Source organism: Acomys minous, assembly GCF_964271855.1.
Source record: "Acomys minous genome assembly, chromosome: 15".
Lineage (NCBI taxonomy): Eukaryota > Metazoa > Chordata > Mammalia > Rodentia > Muridae > Acomys > Acomys minous.
This window is the reverse complement of record NC_140497.1, coordinates 23,932,015-23,957,991: the sequence shown is the minus strand read 5'-3', so window position 1 is coordinate 23,957,991 and position 25,977 is coordinate 23,932,015. Positions and strand designations below refer to the sequence as shown.

General features: G+C 44.4%; 1 protein-coding gene across 1 annotated transcript; it reads right to left on the bottom strand.

Moving 5' to 3' along the window:
* Positions 1-93: 93 nt before the first annotated feature.
* PPP2CB (protein phosphatase 2 catalytic subunit beta) lies at positions 94-25,005 on the bottom strand. Its single transcript, XM_084760375.1, has 7 exons — positions 24,608-25,005; positions 9,687-9,896; positions 8,693-8,866; positions 5,038-5,127; positions 4,755-4,916; positions 2,668-2,786; positions 94-764 (listed from the first exon to the last, which is right to left on the bottom strand). Exons 1-7 carry the CDS (start codon positions 24,707-24,709, stop codon positions 692-694), a joined length of 930 nt encoding a protein of 309 aa, XP_084616501.1. The 5' UTR covers positions 24,710-25,005; the 3' UTR covers positions 94-691.
* Positions 25,006-25,977: the final 972 nt, after the last annotated feature.

The window sequence follows — 25,977 nt, the reverse complement described above, 5'->3', positions numbered from 1 at the left end:
TGGGACTACATGAACGACCAAACACAAGCTTTAAGTGTTTCTATCAAGTTTCAAAATGGCAATGCTTCTGTTTAATGCACATCACAGTTAAAATGTTTTTGCTTAAATTGGAAAGTTTATTTGTTCAGTACACCAAATAGGATGCAAGCATTGTCATGACAAATATACAGAAATATGCAGATCAACATCAAACAGTAATTTAGTTTAAATGAAAGGGAATCTCTTTATGTTATGACAACATACTCCCAAGAATCTCTTCTTCAGTTAGTCATACATTTCATAAAATAAAGGATTACGAATTTAAGTGGAAGTCAGCTTGTGAATTCTTAAAAATAAAACTCCAACTCTATTAATCCATGCCAGTTAAACACTGTAACTAAATTTCCAAGTAAGTGCAAGGGAGATGAGGCAGTCAGTGACCCTTTTTGCTCAACCAGTCAAGGAAAATGGTCACTACAGTAGAGCAGGCAGGCAGTTGGCTGACTCACTAGGACAGGGTCCTAAGGTGCAAACTGCTAAGTGCTCATCAATAGTGTGGCACGGTTTGGTCCATGATGTGGTTTAATGTCAAGACATATCACAATTTGTTACAGAAACACAGAGATAACTGTTGTTTTAAATATATATGTATATATGTATATTTTAAAGGCCAGGTATACCTCCACATACAAAGAAAGGTCCCAGGAGGAATTTATAGGAAGTAGTCTGGGGTGCGCCGGGTCACATGAGGCTCTCCACGACGAGGTGCTGGGTCAAACTGAAGACTAGAAATGATAAAGTACCGTCAGGGAGGGAGACAGCCACCCATCCACCCTCCTGTAGCTCTCTGTTATGACTGCATTCCAACCGGAGCACATCACTACAAGTGACACTACTGCCACTTTACAGCTATGGTGAAAACGTGCAGTGTGCCTGTGTGTGTTTGTGTTAGTGCCTGGCAGAAAAGACTGTGACACTATTACCAGTCAAAAGGCCCAAGTGAGACTGGACAGGCTCTGCTTGCTCTGGTCTAGGAGCAGCATGGTCTCTTACCATCATGTTTAGTGGGGCTGGGTGTGCATGTCTGTGTGTTTACCAGGCACAGGAAGTGCCCTTCTGGGGTAAGTTTGCTGATTTTATTTAAACACTAATCAAGTGCCTTGCCTGTCCTGGACTCATTTGTACACCAGGCTGAGCTCAAACTCAGACATCTATCTCCCTCCGAGTGCTGGGATCGAAGGCATGCGCCGCCACACCCAGCTGTGGAATTTTCATATTGTGAACCAATGTTGTGGTCTTGGATCAGTCCCACTTGTACTTCCCTTCTGCAAGCAGTCCAGGACGGATGTAACCATAGGCATACACACAGACTTCACAACTGTCGGGATGAGTTTATTTTCAACTTTTGCTGCTGGTGAGACAAGGCTTCATGTAGTCTGGAGTGGACTCAAATTCCCAGTAAAGGTTCATTCTGAAACCCTGATGCCCCTTTACTTGTAACTACTGGGATTCTAGGCAAGCATGTGTTGTCATGTACAGTGAATGTTTTTCTTTTTTTGGGGGGGGGGGACGGACGGACAAGGTCTCATATATACCAGGCTGGCTTTGAACTCTGACTGGTCTGCTCCCAAGTACTGAGATTTCAGATGTGCTTCACCATGGCCAGTTTATACAGTGCTGGGCTTGAACCCAGGGCTTCATGTAAGCAGGGTACCAGTAAGGTCACATCCTCCAGCAATAATGTTTTATTAAATAATTTTATTTTTGACTATGTATATACGTGTGTACCGCTATGTGCATGAGTGCCAGTGCTCAAAGGTCAGAAGATGGTGTCAGATCCCCTGGAACTGGGATCATAGAAGGCTGTGAGCTACTGTGCAGGTGCTGGGAATTCAACTTGCATCCTCTGGAAAAGCAGCTGTGCTCTTAAGCACAAGCTATCTCTCCAGCCCCCTGGAGTAGTTTCTATAAGACTATGACACAAGCTTCTAGTAGTTATAACGGACACATTTTTCTGGGTTCTTGTTCATTGCTTTTCTGAGAAAAGGTACCCACTCGTATGTAGTCCTGGCAGTCCTGAAATACGCTGCTCTCAAACTCATCTGCCTGCTTCCGCCTCCACCTTTAGGGTTAAGGAATGCCTGGCTTAAGGCTCTCTTACATGTTTTCCCATCAGCTGTAAGTTATTGGCAAAATTTCACTAACTTCTAAATAACTGAAAGCTATTTTTTTGGGCAGAGTATGCAGCTCAGTGGCACAGCAATGGGCTGGCATGTATGTGGCCATGGTTAGCATGAGCTCAGTGGCACAGCAATGGGCTGGCATGTATGTGGCCATGGTTAGCATGAGCTCAGTGGCACAGCAATGGGCTGGCATGTTCTTGTTCTACCATTTTATAAGCAGAACTCTTTATGCCTTTCTCTTTTAAAAAAATTGATTTTGTTCGTGCATGTGTGTATATGACTGAGTGTGTGCACATAGGTGTTTAGGTATTTGTGAAGACCAGAAGAGGGTGTTGGATTCTTTGGAGCTGAGTTATAGGTGTCTACAGGACCTGAATTCTGGTCCTTGTGATTGTAGCAAGTGCTCTGAGCTGCTGAGTCATCTCTCTAGCCCCCAACTCTATTGTCAATAGTTATTTTTCTGTCTAAAAGTGATTGCATATCATTAAAATGTAAAGTTACTTACAAAGAGTATTTCAAAGTGTCATCTAATTCCATGATAGCAGCCTGGTTCCCACAACGGTAGCAGTAATTGGGTGCACTAAAAATGGTGACCACATTCCGATCGTGACACCAGTTATAGCCCTGCAACATCAAGAAAGGCCATTTATCATTATAATTCAACCTGACACAGAGAACGCAAATCACAAACACTGCCGTGGCTATGTCGCCATCTGTTACCTTCTATGAACTAACAGTTTGTGCACCTGCTCAGAAAACTGTAGGTACAAGATTCTATTAGACACCTTGGAAACCACGGTGCTTCTTAAACCTACACCTGAAATCTTAGGGTACACACTGAATTTCTCAGACAAAGTTGGTAACCTCCGCATTTTCCCTCATGAATTCTGCTAAGATTTTTTAAAAATTCTTTTTTGAGAAAGAATTTTTTCTTCTTAGGCTACTGTGTTTTCAAACTTCCAGTTGCCCTAGCCTCCCAAGTGGTAGAAACGTAGCTGGCTTCCAAAGTGTGCTACATAAAACCACGAAGCTGGTATTAGGAAATAGCAGAGAGCTGAGCCACTGCTCACCTGATCCAGTCTTAGCCATTACACATCTTTTTTCTACTCAGTCATCACCCACACTGCTGGTGTAACGAGGGTTAGTGCCAGTCCACGCATGTGCTCTTTATCATGCTGCTAGCCTGCGCCTCGCCTGGCGAAGTTTGTGTCCACCCTCTTAAAGGCACTACTTGGTTTAGAAGGGTTAAGTTCTCTTTTACTCCTTGACTAGTGACAAAGCACACAGCAGGAAAACCCAGTAACTGCCACCTCAACCAAGTCATCAGCTAATATAAGCAGCAGTGGGATGAACAGCTTTCTAACATCCTTGGCAAGATGTACCAAGGGCACTTCACTCCACAGTGTGCACCTCAAAGTGCATGTAATAATCATAAGGAACATTAGTCAAGTTTCTGTTGAGCATTCTCTGGAAGGGAAGATGTGCTGTTAACTACCGAGCCACTCTCTAGCCCCTATTAAGGGTATTTTTAAGAATGTATCTATCAAAAAAAAAAAAAAAAAAAAAAAAAAAAAAAAAAAAAAAAAAAAAAAAAAAAGAAAGAAAGAAAGAAAGAAAGAATGTATTTATCTTCATCCATCCTAGACTGGCCTGAAACTCACGACCATGCCCAGATTTAGAAAGATATTTCTTTTTTCTTTCTTTTTCTGGTTTCGAGACAGAGTTTCTCTGTGTAGCCCTGCCTGTCCTGGCCTCGCTTGGTAGACCAGGCTGGCCTTGAACTTGCAAAGATCCTGAGTGTTGGGATTAAAGGCATGTGCCACCATGTCTGGCCTAGAAAGATATTTCAAAACAAAACTTTCATCATTTCAAAATGTCAAGATCATATAAAAAAAGAATCTGAAGAATTACTTCCACTGGTAACTTGGATTACATTATACACATTGTAAAACATCAAACTTTATTACCATGATGTGACCCAAGTGTTTAGGTAGTAGGAATATACCAATGGAAACTTCCTGACTAACACTGTGCTTACAACAGATAATGGCTTTCAAAAAATATACATGGGGGTGTGGAGCACTAGTAATAGTGGAGCTATTCAAACAGCAAGTAAAGACGGGAGAAATAATGGGAAAGCAAATATATTCGCTTAAGATACTTACACTTGAACTTGAGCAAAGAACATAAAAAACTGTGGTATGCCAGTCATGATGGCAGCACTCGGGAGGCAGAAGTAGGCAGGTCTCTGAGTCTGAGGCCAGCCTGTTCTACAAAGCGTCCAGTACAGCCAGGACTAGAAAGAAACCCTGTCTGGGAAAGCCAATCCCCCACCCCCACCCCAAAACAACAAAACAAAACCAATAAACAAAACCAAAAAAAACTTGTGGTGCTATTTTCTCATTTTCGTCTCAACTTAGACACTGAACTATAACTCTACTCTGGGGACCTAGCAGTTTTCTTACTTGCAAAAGTAAGTAACGCTCCCTCCTGTCACCTGGTGATAGAACATGCTTCCTACGTTCTACGTCATGAAGCCTTATTACAGACACATACATGAGAGCAAAGTAACTCTATAGGGAAAGCACATACTTCCATTACAAGCTGGTGAGCACGAGACACCAGCGTGAGACCGTTGGCATGGTTAAAAGTTTCAGAAATATCTTGTCCAAATGTGTAGCCAGCACCACGTGGTGAGATGCCCCACCCGCCACGGTCATCTGGGTCTGACCATAAGAGATCACACATTGGGCCCTGGACAAGGAGAGAAGATACGTGAATTATTAGCATTTACGTTTAACCAAGTTAGCCTTCCCACATGTGACCACACTTTTTTCGTAAAATCAAAACAAAATAGCTGCCAAATCCAATTCACCTCATGTGGAACTTCCTGTAAACGATCCAGGGCTCTTATATGATCCAGTGTATCTATGGATGGAGAGAGGCCACCATGGAGGCAGAATATCTGTTTATAAATTGAGAGGAAAAAGTTTTTGTTTGTATAGTTGCCAAAATAATGAACATTAAGTAATGGTTATAAACATCAGCCTTGACCGCTCTTTTTCTTTTTCAAAATATTAACTGATTTGTAAAATACAGTGCACAGCACCATCAGGTCATTTAGCAATAATCTCTGCAGTAGTAGTAGTAGGGGTCCTGCCTGCTGAGGGTTTTTCTTGTTTTCTCCTTGCTGTGGTGCTGCGGGTCTGAGGGCCCTTCTGCCAGCTCTGCCACTTAGCTACAGTCTGGGCTCCTCGCCCCCACAGGTGGTTTATACAGTGCTGCTGAGGAAGAGGGTCCTCATCACCTGTCACCATGTTTGCTGTCACAACAGCAACATCCTACCGATTCCTGTTATTGATTACAATAGGTTTTTGGTTTTCTTCAGATGTACTAAGTACATATCCGGATACTGCAGTCATTTTCTTTCTTTCCTCCACAGACTACTCACTATTTGTGTGACGTGTGTAGGGCATGTCTAATAGTGGCTGGAGGCAGCTGTTGGGGTTTTCTCCTTACACTTTATTCACTGAGTTGCACGTCTTGCACGCCTTCTATTCCTGTTAACTATGTAGGATACACGTACACGCAGGCTGCACGTCAGTGGGTGCACATGTATGTGTTCCTTACTCACTGAGGCAGGGTCTCTACCTGCACCAGCGCCTGCCGATATGCTAGCTTGCTCTGGGAACCACATCACAGGTGGGTGCTGTGCCCTCCATGGCTGCCAGTGAGTGATCCGAACTCCACTCTTCACGCTTGCAAAACACGTACTATCTTTGTTTACAGATTAAGAAGAAAATGTTGTTTACCCACTGGATTCCTCTTTCTACAGACAGTGCACCTACAGGACTTCTGACATAAAATTGGATAATATACATGTCCCGCCCCGCTATCTCCTACCAATTTAAGGACAATGAATCAAAGACAAAAATGAAAAATTTAGCGAACAGGTTTCTTATTGGTTGATTGACAGGGTCATGCTATGTATGTATCCCAGGTTATCTTAGGATTCAACAACTCTGCCCAAAGCTCCTGAATGCTAGGACAACAGGTTTAAAGGATCACACCAGTGCTTTTTCCCAACTTTGATGTTTCTCTACAGAAGTGTATAGTCAGTGTAAAATGAAAAACAAAACAAAATAAAACTTTGTTTCGTAACTTAGGTTTAAGTCATAGGAATCCCCCCTCCCAAAACCACTGGTCTCATGTTCTCTTTCTGTGCTTGCTGCATTTGGTTAGCTACTGAAGTTATAGAGCATATGGCCCTGAGTCTGCACGCTATAATCCGAGTGCTGGGACTACAGGCAGGTAATGTACATCATGTCCATCTGGGAGGACTTAAGTTTTCAATTCTTCCCTAAGCACCACAGACGCCACGTTTCTTAAAGACTCAGGAGACTTGGCCTACAGACATCTTCAGGGAGGCCGGCAGAGTGGCTCAGCATGGGCTGGGGAGCCTGACAACTTGATGTGGATATAGACCAATCCTCTTCCCCATCCCCAATAAAGGTTAAAAAAAACTTTGAGCCCTAGCAGCCATCTAAAAAGCCAGGCAGGACGGCACTGCCTGCGAGCCCACTGCCGGGGAGGTGGGGACACAGGGCTCCGGGGCTTCTCTGGAAAAACCATGTCTCTTGAAAAGGTGTAGACCCTGACATCAACCTCCAGCTGCCACAGGCACACACAGTTCTTTAGATCTGGTTTGCTCCGTACCAATATACTCAACACTAGACATGACCTAAGCTTGTCACTTCCAGGACTCTGTATACCATATTTTTTGTTTTGTTTTTTGTTTTTAGAGACAGGGTTTCTCTCTGGGTAGCCTTGGCTGTCCTGGACCCGCTGGTAGACCAGGCTGGTCTCGAACTCACAGAGCTCCACCTGCCTCTGCTTCCCAAGTGCTGGGATTACAGGCATGTGCCACCATACTTGGCTACCATTTGTTTCATCTACTTGATTTGTGAGGTGTTCAGTTCTTCCAGGAATAACATTTTATAAATGATAAGCTGCCACAATGCTGTATGCTGGATGTTTTGTTTCTGCTTTTGTAGACAGGGTTTCTCTGTGTAGCCTTGGCTGTCCTGGACTCGCTTTGTAGACCAGGCTGGCCTTGAACTCCTGGAGATCCGCCTGCCTCTGCCTCCCAAGTGCTGGGATTAAAGGTGTGCGCCACCATGCCTGCCTGTTTTGTTTCTTTTTTAAAGATTTATTTATTATGTACACAGTGCCCAGCCTGGATGTACATCTGTACACCAGAAGAGGGCATCAGATCATACTACAAATGGTTGGGAGCCACCATGTGGTTGCTGGGAACTGAACTCAGGACCTCTGGAAGAGCCGTGAGTGCTCTTAATCTCTGAGCCATCTCTCCAGCCCTATGCTTTGTTTCTTATAAATACTTCACAACAGAAAAGACTGAGGAGTTTGGGGAATGTTGGTTGGTATGTTAGTTACATTAGGAGTTCTACCAGTGTATGTACCAAGTTTTAAAATTCGAGACACCATCAATACTATTAGCATTATCTTTCTAAAATAATTTATTTGTCCATTACTTTAAGGCCAATAAAAACTATTGCTTGAAAATTTAAATTTTAATTAAAATTTAATACCTTATGAATTAATGCTTTCATTCAAATTAGCAAGTAAAGTCAAAGTATTGTCATTTTAATGACTGCAGTATCCAAAGTCATGGCTGGGAAAATACAGATAGTTATACTGCAGAGGGTCTTGGTTTTCTTTTCTGACAGGGTCTAACTATGTAGCCCTGAATGTCCTGGAACTCACAATTAAGAGATCCGCCTGCCTCAGCCTTTGACTGCTAGGACTAAGGTGCGCACCACCGCCCACTAACACTGCAGAGTCCTACTCTATGTTTTATATATGAATTTGAATCAGCCACTGCAAAACCTCCGAAGACTGAAACAGGAAACTTGTATCTTGTGCACACCACAGTCCTTACTATGGTGAAAACAAAGCACTCCTTGATAGAAAGGTGTGATATACACTACGATACTTGCAGTTACCACGAAAATAGACAGGAATGATGAGCTGCTAATGAGGAACAGGAAACAGTGTAGTATGGGCACAGTTTGCAATATAAAGCACACCTAAGGGCATGTATTTTCTTTGGCCACAAGATTTTTGGGGGCCAGGGAAACTAGGGCTTGGTGCTCCAGGCCTTGAATCCCAGTTAATTGGGAGCTTAAGGCAGGAATCTTAGAATATCAAGCTGTGCTGGGGTATAGTTAGCCTGAGCAAGTTAGTGAGACTATGTCTCTAAAATAGGCATGCGCGCGCGCGCGCACACACACACACACACACACACACACACACGAAACCCACCACCACCACCACCAAACTGAAGGATGTGGCTCAAGGGTAGCACACTTGTTTAGCATACACCTGACACTGAGTCCCCAAGTTCAACCCCCAGCTCTGTATTAAATTAAATACAGGCCCTGAATTCCTAATAGTAAACATCTCCCCACATTTAACCTCCTTCTGCAAGACAATCCCCCAGCACTTACCTGTCCGTCTACTAAAGCCGTAAGTGGAAGATAATCAAAGAGATCGGTAAAGTACTTCCACACATTGGCATTTCCATACTTGCGTAGGCATTCATCATAAAAGCCGTACACTTGGGTGATCTGCCGGCTTTCATGGTTTCCTCGCAGAATTGTAATGCGCTCCGGATAGCGCACCTGGAAGAAAAGGAAAGAAACCCATGGGACAGTCATCTCTCCAGTACTGTGTTAGTTTAACCTCAAATTCTTTTCTTTACATAGTTCTTTTGTTCACTTGTAAATTAAAGGACAGGTATGTAAGGTACATACGGAACAAGTGGATTTTACCCTTAGACTTGGGTCCCCTACTATGGACATCTCATTAGGAATATATACTTTTCTGAAATCCAAAAACCCTAAGTGCTTGTTCAGCCTAGACAGAAGGAACAAGGAGGAAGTAGCCATTGTAATCTTGGGGGGGGGGGGGAGCGAAATAGGAAAATAAATGGAAGTCTAGAGCAAGGAATAAAAGTATTCAGTGAGGTGAAAACTCTTTGCTATGAAGTCAGGAAAAGCCAGACCAGACTACAGGAGAGCTGCAGGGTTTAAGAAGTCAACTCTACTGACTGCATGGAACCAACTAGGACTTGGGGAACCAGGAAGGAGCAGATAGGAGCTAACGCCAGACGTGGGGAGGGAAGGTTCAGCTCTTGAAAGCAGAAGTATGGCGTGCTGCAGGTAGGGCAGAAAGAACTGGAAGGCACAGGAATGGTGGGTGGGCTTTTCACGGCATGAACTAAACAGACTTGTTTAATGATGCCATGTGAAGGACAGTAAGTACCGAAATCAATATAATTCACAGAGTTCAGCTATGGACAACCATGAGTCATACATTTACAAAGTGCATTTAATGCAATGATTTGATCTCTCTTTAAAAGTTGAGCAGACCATGAAACTAAAGACGATACATGCAACACCAGCATTCTTGAAGCTCACCCCAGGCTATCTTCAACCATACCTTTAGTGCTACAAGAAGAGTCACAGTCTCCACAGAATAATAACCTCTGTCTACATAGTCCCCCATGAATAGATAGTTTGTATCTGGTGATTTTCCACCAATTCTGAAGAGTTCCATAAGGTCATGGAATTGGCCATGCACATCTCCACAGACAGTAACAGGACAGCGGACCTCTTGTACATTTGATTCTTTTGTTAAAATTTCCTTAGCCTGTTGAAAAAGGAAAATCAACAATTAAGATTCTGTTACACATTTAACAGCACTTTGTACCTATTTAAAGAAAATCTGGGGGAAAACCACTTGGAAGTATGCTTTATAAAATAAACCAAGCCAGGCAGCGGTGGTGCATAACTTTGATCCCAGCACTTGGGAGACAGGCAGCAGATTTCTGAGTTCGAGGTCAGCCTGGCCTACAGAGTGAGTTCCAGATCAGGCTACACAGAGAAAGCCTGTCTTGAAAAACCAAACCAAACCAAACCAAACATCCCCTCAAGACTCCACAAAGCCATAGCCCGCCTCACGGCTGTAATAGCCAAGACTGGAAACGATACATCTATAAAGACACAGAGACCGTGGAATCCTTACGTGATGCCAGTTTGAATTAGAATTTGTTAATTATCCATGGCATCGTTATTCTCTTGCTTATTTTTTTTTTAAACTTATTTGTCTCTGTGTATGTCACATGTGTCCAGGAGGCCAGAAGAGGGCACCTGATGCCCCGGAGCTGGAGTTACAGGTGGCTGTGGGTACCTGTATGAACACTGGGAATGGAACTCGGGTACCCTGGAGGCGCAGCAAGTGTTAGCACCCAAATGCCCCTTCAGCCATGAGCTGACATGATGCAACCCAGCACACCCAACCAGACAGAATGAGTGGTAACCAACAGTGAAAAACAATAAACTGATATGTGTGGTAACTTTGAAAATACCATGCTCGGGCCAGGCGCACATGCCTTTAATCCCAGCACTTGGGAGGCAGAGGCAGGTGATTCCTTTGAGTTTGAGGCCAGCCTGGGCTACAAAGAGAAACCTTGTCTTGAAAAACAAACAAAAAACCAAAAAACAAAAGAAAGAAAGAAAGAAAAGAAAAGAAAAGAAAATACCATGCTTTAGGTCAAAGAAGTCACCTGAGAGATGACCTCTCATGCCCAGAAGGGACAAACAGAGGGGGAAAGTAGGCCACAGCTGCTTAGCACTTAGGATACAGAGGATCAGACTGGGAAACAGCAGCTAAGGGTGTCGGGCATCTGAGGGTAATGAGAAGCTCCAGGGGTGTGATGGTGCCACATATATGTGTTCTGGACTAGCCTAGTCTACGCCAGCCGTGAGACAACGAGATCTGTCTCAAACTTTCTATGACAAACATGAACTCTCCACTTATTCAGACTTATTTTCCCAAGTTTTACAAGTGTTTCTACTGATCTGTGTTGATTTTGCTAGAAATAGCCGTGCACCGCTCTAATGACATTATGGTCAACCATATACTACAGGGATGACAGTGGCCCTTGAGTTTCCCATCGTCACCCCAGTGACAGAGCTGTCCTAGCATGGTTAATGTGTTACTTATGTGTTTGGGGTTACAAATCAAATCTATGGTGTGACCAGACGTATAAAGAATATAGCATATGCAATCTTATATATATTACAGATGTAATATAAACATAACTCTTACTTGTTTATGTACTTTTTTGTTAGGGAATTCCTGTGACACTTCAAAAAGTTGTGTAACACAGTATGCTGAATTCTGCCCACAGCAACCTCATATGTCTTGGTGTTTACTGCATCTCCCGACTGTAATTTTCTCTTGTGTTATAACTAATCTTGGGCTTAACTATGACGTTCTCATGGCAAAATGCCTAATGATGACCTAATATTCAAGCAATGTACAACTGTAATCCATGGTAATTTTTAGTTGACACTATGCCAGGACTTAAAAAAAAAACTCTATGCCAAGCTGCACACCAGCCAATATCTCTTCATATCTGATTTAAGCTTGAAGACACATTTAATGTTAATTTTTCCCCTGTTTAGATCTAGTTCAGTGCTTGCAAATGCTCCTGGATGCTGCATCTACAGATGACACCGCCCCTCTTCCCTCACGAATCTACTTCGTGTGTGCTGAACACAGGGCACTCACACGTGGTGTGCTCCAGACAGCCTGTGGTTTCAGTCAGGAGACTCTTAGATCCTGCCTCAAATAATGAACCAAGTAGGTGGGATTGGCCTACACCTGACTGAGAAGGCCTCACCTTCCCAAGTGCTCAGCCAGGAGACTGGAGGAGGGTTGTTAGTAGCCTGCCTTTGTCACGGAAGTTCTTTTCCTTTCAAAAGAATGTTTCTATTCACATTTGTCTGTGTGAGCGTATGGGAATGTGTGCATGTGTTGGTGCCCATGCCTGTGTGTGCTTAGAGGCCTGATGACAATGTCAGACCCCTCAGAGCTACCTACAGGTGTCTGTGACTGTCCCTGAGCCTGTAACAGGGATGTCACAATCTCAACTCTGGTCCTCATGACTGCTCAGCAACCACGCTTAACCATGGAGCCATCTCTCCACCCCCAAGAAGCTCTTTTTAGCTACAATGTAGTATTCACCTGGCAGCACCTCCCTTAATGGAAGTTTTGGTTTCTTTGTAAACTCGGTTATATTATGTAATGTAAATATGTTTTTGTTTTAATCCCAAGTGTTGGGTTTTAGTTTGGGCTTTAGTTTGTCCACAGCTGCAAGGGTGTGGTCTTTGTCAGCTGGAGTTGGTTTAAGTGTGAAGACTGAGGGGTATAAGAGAGAGCCTAGAGGGAGAGCGAGGGAGGCTTGGAGGAGACTGACAGAGAGGACTGTCTGCTGCACTTGCTACTGACAACTGACACTGGCACTGCCTCCAAAAGGACCCAATGAAGAACCCTACCCAGCAGGAAGAAGCAAAGCATCTGCGTCCCATTTTCCTCCTTCTAACCTCTCTCTCCTATCTAAGGTTGGGGGCTGGAAGGGAGTCAAAGGTGTTTTAAAAACCCTAAATAAAGTAGGTTTGTGAAAAATCTACCTGCCCATTATCACCTACTAGCTTATTAATGTAATAAACATCAGCAATTTTGTTATTTTTGCATTCATAACATAAGTTCTATTTGTTCAAAGTTTTAAAATTGAACATATTTTTAAAAATGGGTTCTATCTAATGCAGCCAAGGTTAGCTTCAAAATTGCTATGCATCAGAGGATGGTCCTTCTGCCTCCACCTCCCAAACTCACTGGTTGTGGACGGGGGCCTTGTGTGTGGAAGCTAGGACTGTGCATGCTGGGCCGGCGTTCTTCCAGCTGAGAGACAATCCCAGCTCTCTGTTTCCAAGAGTAAAAGACTGATGCTTAGGTCGGGCACGTAACACAGAGGCAGAGCAAGCTCTTCCGAGAACATAGTCCTTCAATCCTGGCTTTTTCAGTCACAGAAACCAACTCCTCCTTTGTTTAAACCTTTACTGCTTTGAGTCTTCTGTTGTAGGTGACAAACTAACCACTAGCTAACACTACGCTATTGACAAAGGCAACTTCTCTTCTAAATAAACATAGCCTGCCCAGAGAATGGGATTCTAAATCTTGAATGCCATTTTTCAAGTGTGTTTGATATATGAGGAAAAGGGGGCAAGTCGCAAACCTACAGGACCACCTGCTTAGTTTTAAAAAGCGTAAACAAAATTAAAACACCAGCGTTACTACTGCTGCGTTTCTTCCTGCAGCGCACCGGATAGTAAAACTGGAGGGCTGTCTACAACAGAAAAACCATCTTGCTGTTGCATGTTAGTTACCTAACTGCTGCTGACCATCACAGAGCAGAGCAGCACAGCCAAGTCAGACAAGTCCAAGCACCAATGCAGGAGAGAAACCCAACAGCCTGGCTGTCAGTAACAATGAAAAAGCAATCCGCAGAGGCCTTCCCAGAGCAGCAGCAACTCCTGCAACGCAGCTACCAGCCACAGCGGTCTGGTCCATGATCAGTAAGCCATCACAGCTGTACTCAAACTCCTTTTGCAATGCACTCCCTGCCTCCGCTTTAAAAGGGCTGACTGGACTGCAGGTGTGAACAAGCCTGTTTGGTACATGGTTCAGTTTTCTATAAAAACAGGTATTTTCTACTAACTCCAAACATGCTTTCTGGCACTCTTATGTTCTACTGTAGTAATCCAAAGTACTGACTTGGGAGCTAGGGAGACAGCTCAGTGGGGTGAGGCACCTGCCTCCAAGCCTGACGACCTGCTCACAGAGTGGAGGGAGAGAACTGACCCAAGAGCGGTCCCCCGACCCCTGCATCCATGCTGTGGCCTACACCTTCCCTCCAACAAATATATACATGCAAGTTTTATTATTATTATTTTTTACTTTTACATATACATTTATATTACACACATATACAATAAACTACATACAGCAAGAAGGACCACGAAACAATTATGAATTATATAAATGTTACCTTCATAGTGTTTTGCCTATTTGTATTTGGAAACCTTGGAGAAAACATCTTTCCTATCTTGGTGAGTCTAAAACTCTGAATGTAAATCATTATCTATCATATCTCACCTTGATCAACCTAACAACATCTATCTAGACCTAAAAACAACTTAACCCCTAAACAACTAAACTTAATTGTAGAACTAAACTATCCGGTCTTCAACCCCATCAGAGACTTAAGAAGGAATAAAATTATCTGAGTAAATAGGAAGTGCAGGTTAGACAATAGCAGAGACAGTTTGCTGCCTGAACAGTCTCTCTAACGTTGGAGCATCTTCTTCAGCCTTCTGGCCCTGCGTATCTGGCAGACACATTTGTGAAGCAGGAACTACTGAGGACTTGCTTACCCTGTCTTGGCAGAGTTTGGCCATCGACTCTGTCTGTGTCTAAGCTTGCCCACTTTTAAGCAGAATTTTGTCTGTGGCAGAAACGAGGACATTTTGCCCAGTGGCTGGTTTGCCACTTCTGAAGCCATCTCCATCCATAAGGAGGTTCTTTGATGCTTATTATCTTCTCTGAGGTAGGCTGGATGTTGCCAGGAGTTAACCTGTCTTATTGTCAAAGGATCCTTAAAATCATAAAAACATCTTTATATGCAATATTCTCTAGGTCTCTGAGGTTTTTGAAGACCTTATCTAACTATTTTACCTCATCTATAGAATCATATCTATCTGTTAAACCCAGGGTGTATATCCTTGTGATGAAAATAGACTAATATTTGACATGACCATGAGTTGATCCACTAACAATTAACTTGTATTACTTAATTATCCTAAACAGCCTACAATAGCATCTTCAAAATATAGGAAGTAAACCTCATCTAATTGAGTTGTATGGGTATAATACTTCATATTAGAGTAGAAATATATGTGTGTGAAGAATAATCTTGAATTTGAATTTTATACCAATGTATCAAAATTGAACTCATTTTGCACCAATATACAAAATTATACACCAATGAATTAAAAATAACCTTGTTTGTGAGTAACAGTTAAGGTCTATAGTTGAGAAGCAGGTTCAATAATCTACTTTTTGTCCTGTCATCCCTACATATTCCTATCTTCCCCCTTCCTTCTTTTCAACCCCCATCTCCATACCTAAGAGAGAAAGAAAAAGAAACGAGAGAAATCCCTGAGTCCAGCCTTGTTTCTCTCTGAATAAGACTAATAATAACTTACAACCAACTCCAAATGAAAATAAACATCCATATCACAAGAAAACAATCAAAACCCTCCCCAACCCCACTTAAGGGAAACAGGACATCGTTTTCTCTTTTAAGGCTCCTTCTGGCTGATTTGGGATGAATAATACCTTTGTAGAAGCCCAAATACAATTGGGGAAGCAAGCTAGCAATAGCAGTTATGGTCCAGTTTCTAAACATTGAGAAATTCCAGGCTTAATAGAAATCCTGTGTGGGACAGTCTGAAATGCTGGACCAATTGGAAGTTTAACAATTAAAAAGTCAGTGTAAAACAACCAAGGTTACTGTACCCTCAGTCTGACGTAAACCAGTTGAGTACACCCAGCTGCCCCCTCTTTGCTGGTACTAGGATCCAAAGAACCCAGGTACGGAATATCCCAGACAAGCACTTCTTTCCCACTGGGCCACATGCCTACCCTCACAGTCTTATTCTGAAGTACCTTTACGCAATTCCACCTCCAACAGCAGTGTTCTACGTACAGTGTTTTAAAGCTAACTTTGACAGGAGCTCTAACCTCTTCTGAAAAATTTGCAAGTGCAGGTCTCCAACTTTCTTTTCATTCAATTCTTCCACCTAAAGATGCTTGGATCAGCCCAGTGAGTCCACAGCGGAGCCTGTGCTCTTCTTCTACTGGCCTGGGATTAGTTAGAATGAAAGGGGAAGCAAGTCCTCACAGCGTTTGGTCTGTCTACTCTTGTTTAGACGAGGTGTCTAGGCCTGCTGCTCTAGAGCATGAAGTCCTGTCTTTCCTATGCAAAAAGTAGAAACAGCTCCCCGCCCCCAACAGAATTTCTCTGAGGGTTGAATCTTAGGTGTGTGACAAAATATATTCTCATTACCATATTCCTAAAACTGTGTGTGTGTGCATGTTAACTGAGGGCTTATTCTACTTAGCCAGCCGTGTAGGCAGTCCTGGACTGATGCAGTTACTCAGTAGATCGAAACACTTGACAACTGTGTCAACTCACAATGTATGCACAAAAGGAGCCAGAAGCAGTTCTAAAAATGTAATGTTTTTACTATGATGCAGCAACAGAAATTAGATTATTTCTAGGACACAAATAAGACCAAATTTAAAACTGTAATGTGGATAGTAGTTTAAGACCACAGTTGGTAGCTGGGCAGTGGTGGTGCACTCTTTAAACCCAATACTTGGGAAGCAGAGGCAGGCAGACTTCTGTGAGTTTGAGGCCAGTCTGGTCTACAGAGTGAGTTCTACACAAAGAAACCCTGTCAAAAAAACAAGAATAAAAACAAAGCAGAAAAAAAAAAACCTCACAGTTGGCAGCCAGACCTACTGCTGCAAAGACTATATTGAAGTATGACAGCCCTTTCTTTTCTTTTTTTCTTTAATCTATTTAAAAATATTTTCACTGGCCGTGGTGGTGCATGCCTTTAATCCCAGCATTTGGGAGGCAGAGGCAGGTGGATCTCTGTGAGCTCAAGGCCAGCCAGGTCTACAAAAAAAAAAAAAAGAGTTCAAGACAGCCAGAAACAACCCCCCTGCCCCAGAGGCAAATTCTTGGGTTTAAGGATGTACCCAAGTCCTTCTGTCACTTTCCCTACTGTCAACAGGCGGCCAGCCCTTTGCTGTAACATATCCAAAGGCTATGGTGCTTGCCTTTCACGGCACACACAACCTGTCTTCTCGACAGATGAATGAACTGCTGCAATGCTTATCTCTTCTGCTCCAGGCAAATTCATGGAAAAAAGAACATAGAACAGACAATCTGAGGCAAATGGTCTTACGCGGAGTTTGAAAAGTCTACAGCCGGGCTAACAAGAGGCCTCAGGGGTTAAGAGTACTTGTTTCTCTTGCAGAGGATGTGGATGCAGTTTCCAGCACTGACATGGTACTTCACAGCTGTCTGTAACTACAGTTCCAAGGTATCCAACAGCCTCTCTCTTTTTATTTTATTTTTATTTTTGGTTTTTCGAGACAGGGTTTCTCTGTCTGACTCACTTTGTAGACTAGGCTTGCCTCGAACTCACAGTAATCAGTCTGCCTCTGCCTCCCAAGTGCTGGGATTAAAGATGTGTGCCACCACGCCCGGCCCTAGCTTCTCTCTTAAAAAAAAAAAAAAGATATATTAATTTTTATTCTGTGTATTACTGTTTTACCTGCATGTATGTCCGTGTGGGGGCATTGAAGTCCCTGGAACTGGAGTTACCGACAGCCGTGAGCTGCCATGTAGGTGCTGGGAACTGAACCCAGCTCCACTGAAAGCGCTGGTGCTCGTAACTACTGAGCCGCCTCTCCAGCCCCTACCCCCATAGGCTCTTTTGACTTCTATAGGGACTACGTATATATGTGGAACAAGGGAATACGTAAGACACAGTATTCATATACATAAATCTAAAAAACAATTGTAAACACTCTACCGGGCTGTCAAGCAATGTAGCATATGCCTGCTACATCCCAGCACTCAGGGGGCTGAAACAGCAAGATCTGGGCTCTCAGCCAGCTGTGGCTACACAGCAAGCCCAGCCCAGCCCAAACCCGCAGAGTCAGTATAATCATAGTGCCTTTCTTCCTGCACCATTGGTTCATTTGCCCATAGATGACTTGTTTCTTCTTTTTGGGGCTTGGTTTTATTAAAAGACAGGCTAGCTTCTAACTCATTATATAGTCGAGAATAACCTCTGATCCTTCTGCCCCCAACAAGAGGTACCTGAGACTGAGCCCAGGCCCTGTACATGCTAGGAAAACATTCTACCAACTGAGCTATAGCCCTAGCTGCTCCACCTGCCTTAAAACACAGACATTAACCCTTTGAGTCGAACAACATCAAGTGTCTATATGCCAAACAACATACTAAGATTAAAAGTATATACTCTTAAAAAGCAAGTTGTGAAGCCGGGCATGGTGGCGCACGCCTTTAATCCCAGCACTCGGGAGGCAGAGGCAGGCGGATCGCTGTGAGTTCGAGGTCAGCCTGGTCTACAAAGCAAGTCCAGGACAGCCAAGGCTACACAGAGAAACCCTGTCTCAAAAAACCAAAAACAAAAAACAAAAAACAAACAACAACAACAACAACAACAACAAAGCAAGTTGTGGATATGTACACAGACCAAGATGCTAATCCTCTGGTCCCGCTTTAATGTAAGCAAACACCACAAACACCCCTCCGTTCCACATATACAGAGGCCAAGGCTTAAAATATCACCCACAGGGGGCTGGAGAGTTGGGTCAGTGGTTAAGAGTACTGTCTGCTCTTCCAAAGGTCCCAGGTTCAATTCCCAGCACCCACATGGCAGCTCACAACTGTTTGTAACTCCAAGATCTGACACCTTCACACCAATGAACATAAATTTAAAAATTAAATAAAAATATTTAAAAAAAAATCACCCACAGATGGGTTTATAGCAAGGCATGGCTGTGCAGGCCCACATTCCCAGCACTCAGGAGACCGGCCTAGCTTGAACAGTAAGTTTTAGGCCTGCCTCGGCCACACTGGGATATCTTAGCTCATAAACAAAACAAACAACAAACAAAGTTAATGGTTGTTAGCATGTTATCTTTCTCACATATCTCATCTTCATCTAAGCATGAATTAAAAAAAAAAAAGAGGACTTTCAAAAGCTACTTACTGGTCTGCAACATGCATGTTTGTTTTGCCAGGATGAACGTCTGTGTGTGCCTAGTACTTGGGGACAACAAAGGAGGGAACTGTGTCCCCTGGAACTGAAGCTACAGACAGTCAGCTGCCACGTAGGTGCTGAAAACTGAACCTGGATCGTCTAGAAGAACAGCCACTGCTCCTAACTGCTATGCTGCCTCTCTAGCCCAGGGCTAGTTCTTTTGTTTCTTTGTTTTTCTGAGACAGGGTTTCTTTATGTAGTCTTGGCTGTCCTTGAACTTACAGAGATCAAGTGCTGGCATTTGGCACAATTCTAGTACACGTATTTCCATGCCCATAGCTAACATCAGGCCCTCAACAACACGGTTAGAATCTCAGTGAGTAGGGCCAGTTGGTAACAGGTCAAAGTGCTTGTCATCAAGCTTGACAACCTGAGTTCTCGTCCTGGGACCCACACAGTAGGAGAGAACTGACTCCTGTAAGTTGTTCTCTGACTACCCCACACAATTACTGTGGAACGTATTCAAGCGCATATATCCCATCTCCGTATGTGTGTGGGCATAAGGCCATTGTGTCATTCAAATGCTGATCTCTGTACCCTGCCTCCCATTGTCTGGTAGCAATCCTTGTTCTGAGAGTCTCAATACTGTGTAGACACTGCTCTCCTAATGTCCCTGATAATGTCAATAAAGCAGCTTACAGTCAATTGATAAGCAGGAGAGAGAAGGGGCAGGGGAATGAGAGGAGGACACAGGGGATTCAGCCACGGGCAGCTGTCCAGAAGGGACCAGGACAGAGAGCTTGGCAAGGAAAGCTACAAAGTGCACGAATCTCTGGGATGTATGCTGGGAGGAAACAAAATGAACTTAGAGGGTTAAGAATAGAGTAATAACAGCTCAGTTCTTGTGCTGTGAAGAGTCTCAATTATTTCTGTGATATCTCGGTTAAGAGAAATTAAGGGAAACAAACAGTTTTATAAAAATAATTTTAACGTGTGTGTGTAGTATTTTTGCGTGTGAGCACAGGTGAGTTGGAGGGCCAGAGGTTAACATCAGGTATCCGCTACTGCTCCTTCTGCTGGTTTTGAGACAAGGTCTCTCACTGAACCTGGAGCCCGCCTACCAGGCTCGACTGGCTGGCCAGGAAGCCTCAGGGATTCTGTCTCCAGCTCCCACGCCTGGCTTATTACATGGGTGTCTGGGGTCCAAACTCAGGTTCTAATGACTAATACTTTGCCCACTGAACCATCTCCACAGCCCCATCAGTGTTTTTGTGAAGAATTCAAATGAAGTTCTTTACTGTAGAAAAAAATTAAATCCAGCAACATGGCTACTCTGGCTGGCTGGAATACACATACCCTTAATCCTAAACAATGAAGGTAAAGTTAGTTTGTAGAAGGAATGTGGTATCAGATAAAGTGATGAATTAAGAGAAAAATGTGACAGACTAGTAAATGCCCAACTCTCATGAAGGAAGAGAGGTGAGTTAAAAAGGGAGCAGCAAAGAGAGAGAGGGGTGGGGGAAGAGGCACTTTTACCGGGACAACTGTACAGAAAACAAGCTAGACACAGGGGAAGACACATGAACCAAAGGATGAGGAGCCGGAAGATTACAACAGATTGCTAGAGTTAGTTTGAGGTCAAGCAGAGTAAAAAGTCAGAGGCTGAGGGAAGCCAGAGCAAATCACTCAGCTTGGAGAGGAGTTTGAGTCAGAACAGCTGGTTGAACCAGCCAGCCAGAATTCAGAAAGAGCTAGAAACAGGGAGCTTATCAGCAGTAAGTCTCAGAGGCTGAAAACATTGTAGGCCTAGGTTAAGATTGTACAGAGGCTAGAAGCTTCCAGGACGAGGCCTAGCAGACGGAGGCAGAAAGCCTCTGAGATGACAACTCTATCAGGCGAATAAAAGATACTTTTATACTATACTGCTAGTCTGTAAATCACATGAACAACCACCATTTTCATCATGATTAATGACAAATGATGTCCATTATTTTAAAGTCTGTGAATGGTCAATACACAGCGGTTGTCAAGTTCATAAAGCAAGTCCAACCTTTGGCTATCCCTTCCTAAGAAGGGAACAATCTATGCTGTACAGACCTCCTTCCCAAGGTTAGTAGGACCATTGACAAAACAAACAAACAAACAAACAAACTGCAGGGTTTCACTGTGTAGCCTTGGCTGTCCTGGAATTTGCTATGTAGCCAGCTAAGATTTTTTTTTTAGCAGTTAAAACTGCCCTTTTTTGGAGACAAGGTAAGTCTTTTCCACGTAGCCTGGCTGTCTTGGAACTCACTAAGTAGAGCAAGCTGATCTCTACTCAGAGGTCCACCTGCCTTGGCCTCCAGAGTGCCAGAATTAAGGGAATGCGCCACCACGCCCAGATAAAGCCACTCATTAAAAAAAAAAAAGTTACATCTATTACAGAGAGTAATAGATTATCTCAGTTCGTGTGTTCTATTTCCACCAGGAACTAATTTTCAGCAACATCATTTTGTTTCGGAAGTCAAGTATATGCTCTTTCACATTATGAACTTAAATATCTGCTAATGTCGAGGCTTGGAAGCCAGAGCCATGAAACATACCATCAGCTAAATATAGAGTTTACATGGTTTTCTTATATATTTCGTTGTGAGCGTTGTCTCTTAATGGCTGAGCCATCTCCCCAGCCCTAGAATTTATGTGTTTCTACATAAGTATCAGATTTTCTGATTAAAGACTAAAAATAGATCTCTGCCAACACACAAGCACCCTAATCCCCGCCCCCATCCTCCCAACCCGGCAACCCCCCCATTATCATCACAAATGTTTTTCAGTTACAGAATAAAACTTAATAAGTCTTTTTTTTTTTTAAATAGTCTTCCCAAGATGAGAGTTAAATATAGTTCTAGTCACAGAATGTCCTGGACAGGGCCAGACGGGCTCTTCGGCACACCATCTTAAAGCTGCCGTGGCCTCAGCCACAGTTAGCTTCAAAGCTATTCCCCTCAGACACTAGGATGAGCTTTACTGCCATTACCCCAGTACAGGGCCTTTCCTGTGACCACACTCAACTTGATTTCGGCTGCTTTAATTTCCAAACTGAATCAGGACAGGGATTTGATTTCTGGGGAAAACCAATCTCCTTACAATGTCACTTTCTGTATAGTGGTATGAGAAATAAAATCTAAAAATCACATCATTAAAACACTTCATGAGTATGGTGGTGCACACCTTTACGCCCAGCACCCAGAGGGCAGCGGCAGGCTTGAGGTCAGCCTGGCCTATGTAAGAGTCCTAGAACCGCACACTGAGGCCCTCTCATTAAAGGAAGGTAAGCAAAGGACTCCTTTTTAGCCCAAGAAACGGCTCAGCAGGTAAAGGCGCTTGGTGCCCAAACCTGGGAACCAGAGTGACCCCCAGAACTTACAGGAAGTGGCAGGACAGACTCACACAAAATTTAAAAAAGAAACTTTAAGAAACTACCCAAAAGGGATTTAAGCTTAGATGACCTGCATAATGCCCGTCGTCGTCGGGCTACATACTTCCTACGTGGGACTTCCTACGTGGGACTCCGGCTCTGGAAGAGTAGAGTATTCACAAGACCAAGTGGGAACAAAAGCTGTGTATTTTACCACATTGCTGTAAACTCAATAAAGTGTGTGTTGAAGGCAACAGGAAACACACAAAGTTTCCGTGAGGGCCACTACACACAAAATCTCCTTTATACATCTACTTCCCGGCTCTTTCCCAAAGAAAGCGGAGTGACACCGGAAATAGGATGGAAATGTGTCCTTCCTCGTTTGTCATTCACCTCTCACTTCCTGTCAGGATTGTATGGGAGTAGCTCTTGATACTTTCCGCGCAGAAGACAGACTGTTCGGTATCATCCCCACCTCACAGGTAAGGCGTCAGATGTACAGATGATGTACAGGAGCTGGCAACTACGTGGGGGTGGAGCAGAACTGAATTCTGATTGGCTGAACTCAAAACAGGGATGGAAAGATAGCTCAGCAGTTAAGACCCTGTACTGCTCTTACAACCGACCAGAGCCCAGTTAGTTTCCAGAACGCACATCAAGTGGCACACCACCTCTTACACTGCCAGCTCCAGGATACAGCTGACATCGCTGGCTTCTGCACTAAGCACACAGATGTGTAAATTAAAAATTAATAAAAACAAATCAACCTATTACAAAATGGGAATAAAGTTAGACCAGTGGGTGGAGGTTGAAACCATGGGAACACATGTATACACACGCATGCACGCACACACAGACCCGCCCATGTGAAGTCAACTATTTCTCCCACCGGAAACTCCATCCTACGGGAACAGCGGACAATGTGATGGGCAATACTCTGTGAATTAGTGGAGATACACAAAGGAAAACCCACCCAGCCTAAAATGTAAGCTTAAACACGGCATATGTTGCTACGAACTGATAATCCAGTTTATTGAGAAGCTGAAGTTAAAAAGAAAAAAAAAATCCTTTTACCAGATTCAGCTAGTGTCCTAAGAGTTTAAGGCATAAGAGCTATATTTTCACAGCAGTGGTACAACCTTCTGCAATAATGTACCCTAAAATTATCACAAAGTCAAAGGGAGACACTGAACTGACTCAGCCACTTCTTGGTTTGTACTTGAAGATTACAGTAAGGCTGACTGACTCATTCAATTTCCAAACTCGACAGTCCAGTGGTGCTCGAGCTTGAGAGAGACCGTCTAAAGGGTTAATTTTAAGACATGAAATTACACAAGGGAAACAAGTTGGCTGGGGTGATAGTTTTATTTGAAAAAAGAAATTCTTCTGTTAAGTAGTTATTCACTATATAAAGGCCTTGGTCAATTTGAAAAACACTCCGGGCTGTTATCCCCTCACCCCGTAGTATCCTGACTTCTAAGAAAAATGTATAGACTATGACTTGAAATAATTAACTCGTTTACTTCTCCGTGGGACTCTTGAACATGAAAGTACAGAGAGGTGATTTAGTCCCTATTGTAAAAGAGGAATGAAAAAAAATACTTTAAATAAGGTGACCAAAGCCAAAAAAATTCCAGCGGTTAATAAATCAATAGATACAGACTTCTAAAAGTTGAGAAGACACGATCAAAAAGGGTTTACTCAATCCATCACCTGCAAGCTATGGGGGCGGGGAGGTGTGTGTGTGTGTGTGTGTATGGGGGAGACCAGGCGGTAAAAATGAAGTAACTTTCTGTAGATGCGGTAGCTTATAAATAGCACATATCCCAGTTATCTTTGCCAGTTAAACGCTGTTTCCAAACCCAACACCTGCTGCCTTCTCCCAGAAAAAGAAACCATCGCTCCCCATGAGCCACTCTCCGCCAAGACCAGTCACCACCTGCCTCCACCAAAGTCAGCCCCTTAGAAAGGTTTGCCTGCCATCACGCCCACTAGTCTGCAAACAAAAGCTCCATGCACTCCGCGGTTTCCCAAGGCCCCCCCACCCCACCCCACCCCGTTCACCTGCGAACAACCCCCACGCCAACCAAGTCTGGGTGTCGACTTTCAGGATAGTTGTCCGTGTACTCAGGGGACTGCAGCAGCCTGATTTTTGGGGCTGGGGTCGGGGATGGCGTCCCGCACCCCATCACACACTCCCGGCCCGGCCGGGGCCCGTTTCCCCCGCGCGCGCCGCCCCCGCCTACCTTCTCGCACAGCGTCCGCACTTGGTTCTCGTTGAGCTGCTTACACTCGTTGAGCTGCTCTACCCACTGGTCCAGCTCCTTGGTGAACGCCTTGTCGTCCATGGCGGCGTGCCGCGCGTCCCCGCCGCCTCCCCCGCCGCCGCCGGCCCCCGGCGGGACCACCGAGCCGCGGAGCGCGAAGCCCGCGCCCCGCCCAAGCCCCAGCGGGCAGCTGCGGGCCGCGGCCTCCGGGAGCGCCCGCCCCGCCCGGCCCCGCGCCCGGGGGAAGGGCTCACGGCTCGGAGGAGCGCGGAGCGCGGCGCGGCTCGGGGGAGGCTCCGGCCCGACGGCGCCCGCCCTCCCGCTGCCGCCACCGCCGCCGCCGCCGCCGCCGCCCGCAGGCCTCTCCGCGCTCTCGCCCCGGCTCTCTCGCTCTTTCTCTTCCCTCCCTCCGGGTTTCCGTCATCGCCCCGGCATTTCCGCCGGGAAAAGGCGAGTGGGCGGCGCCGCTGGGCTCGGCTCACGAGGAGACGGGCAGCGCCCTCGCGCGGTTCGGCGGAGAAACGGTCCGAGGGGCCTGGGACCAGCATCCTTTCCTGGTTCTTCCTTCTCCGCTCCGCACTCTGGGAATCCTGTTCTTGCCTCGGACTCTTTTCCGCACAGGGAATTGGGAAGTGCGGGCTTTCCCTTCAAATTTCACTATCCTAGAACAGGCATTAGATATTTATTGAGTAAAATTTTACTCTTAGTACTAATTCGTTGGAGGCCCTAGATCTCGGAGCTTTTCTGTCTGCATTAGAAAGATTAAGTAATTAAAAAAGAAGAGAGCGATTTCCTTACATTTATGTATCTGTCATGTGTGTGCAGGTGCCTGTGGAGGACAGAAAAGTGGATCCCCTGGAGCTGGAGTTGGGATGGTGTGTGTTGCCTGAAGTGCTAGGAACCAAACTCTAGGGACCTGCAAGAACAGCAAAACTTTTTCTTTGTTTTTGTTTTTTGACACAAAGTTTCTCTCTGTAGCCTTGGCTGTTCTTTAACTTGATACGTCGGCCAGGCTGACCTCGAACTCTGATACCTGCCTGCCTCTGCCTCCTGAGTGCTGGGACTAAAGCTGTACGACACCATGGATGGGCTTTTGTTTAACACCTAGCTAATCTCTCCAATACGTAAAATGCTTTTAAAAAATTATCTGTGGCCATTGCAGCTCAACGTTCTATGCCGTGATTATTATAATACCTTGGATGTAGCTAGTGATTTCTTTATAGAACAGGCTAGCTACTTGTAAAGCTGCGCTAACCTACACACTTCCTCTGCCTGAAACGTGTTTCCACTGTTGATCTCAAGCGGTAATCAAGCATCCTGTGTCGGAAGGTGTCTTAGGGTTTCTATTG

Coding starts and splice junctions, on each gene's coding strand:
- PPP2CB (XM_084760375.1), bottom strand. CDS start 24,709: ATGGACGACAAGGCGTTCACCAAGGAGCTGGACCAGTGGGTAGAGCAG. Junction 5,128..8,692: donor CGGCTTTAGTAGACGGACAG/GTAAGTGCTGGG, acceptor ATTTATAAACAG/ATATTCTGCCTCCATGGTGG. Junction 765..2,667: donor GACACTTTGAAATACTCTTT/GTAAGTAACTTT, acceptor TATCATTTCTAG/TCTTCAGTTTGACCCAGCAC.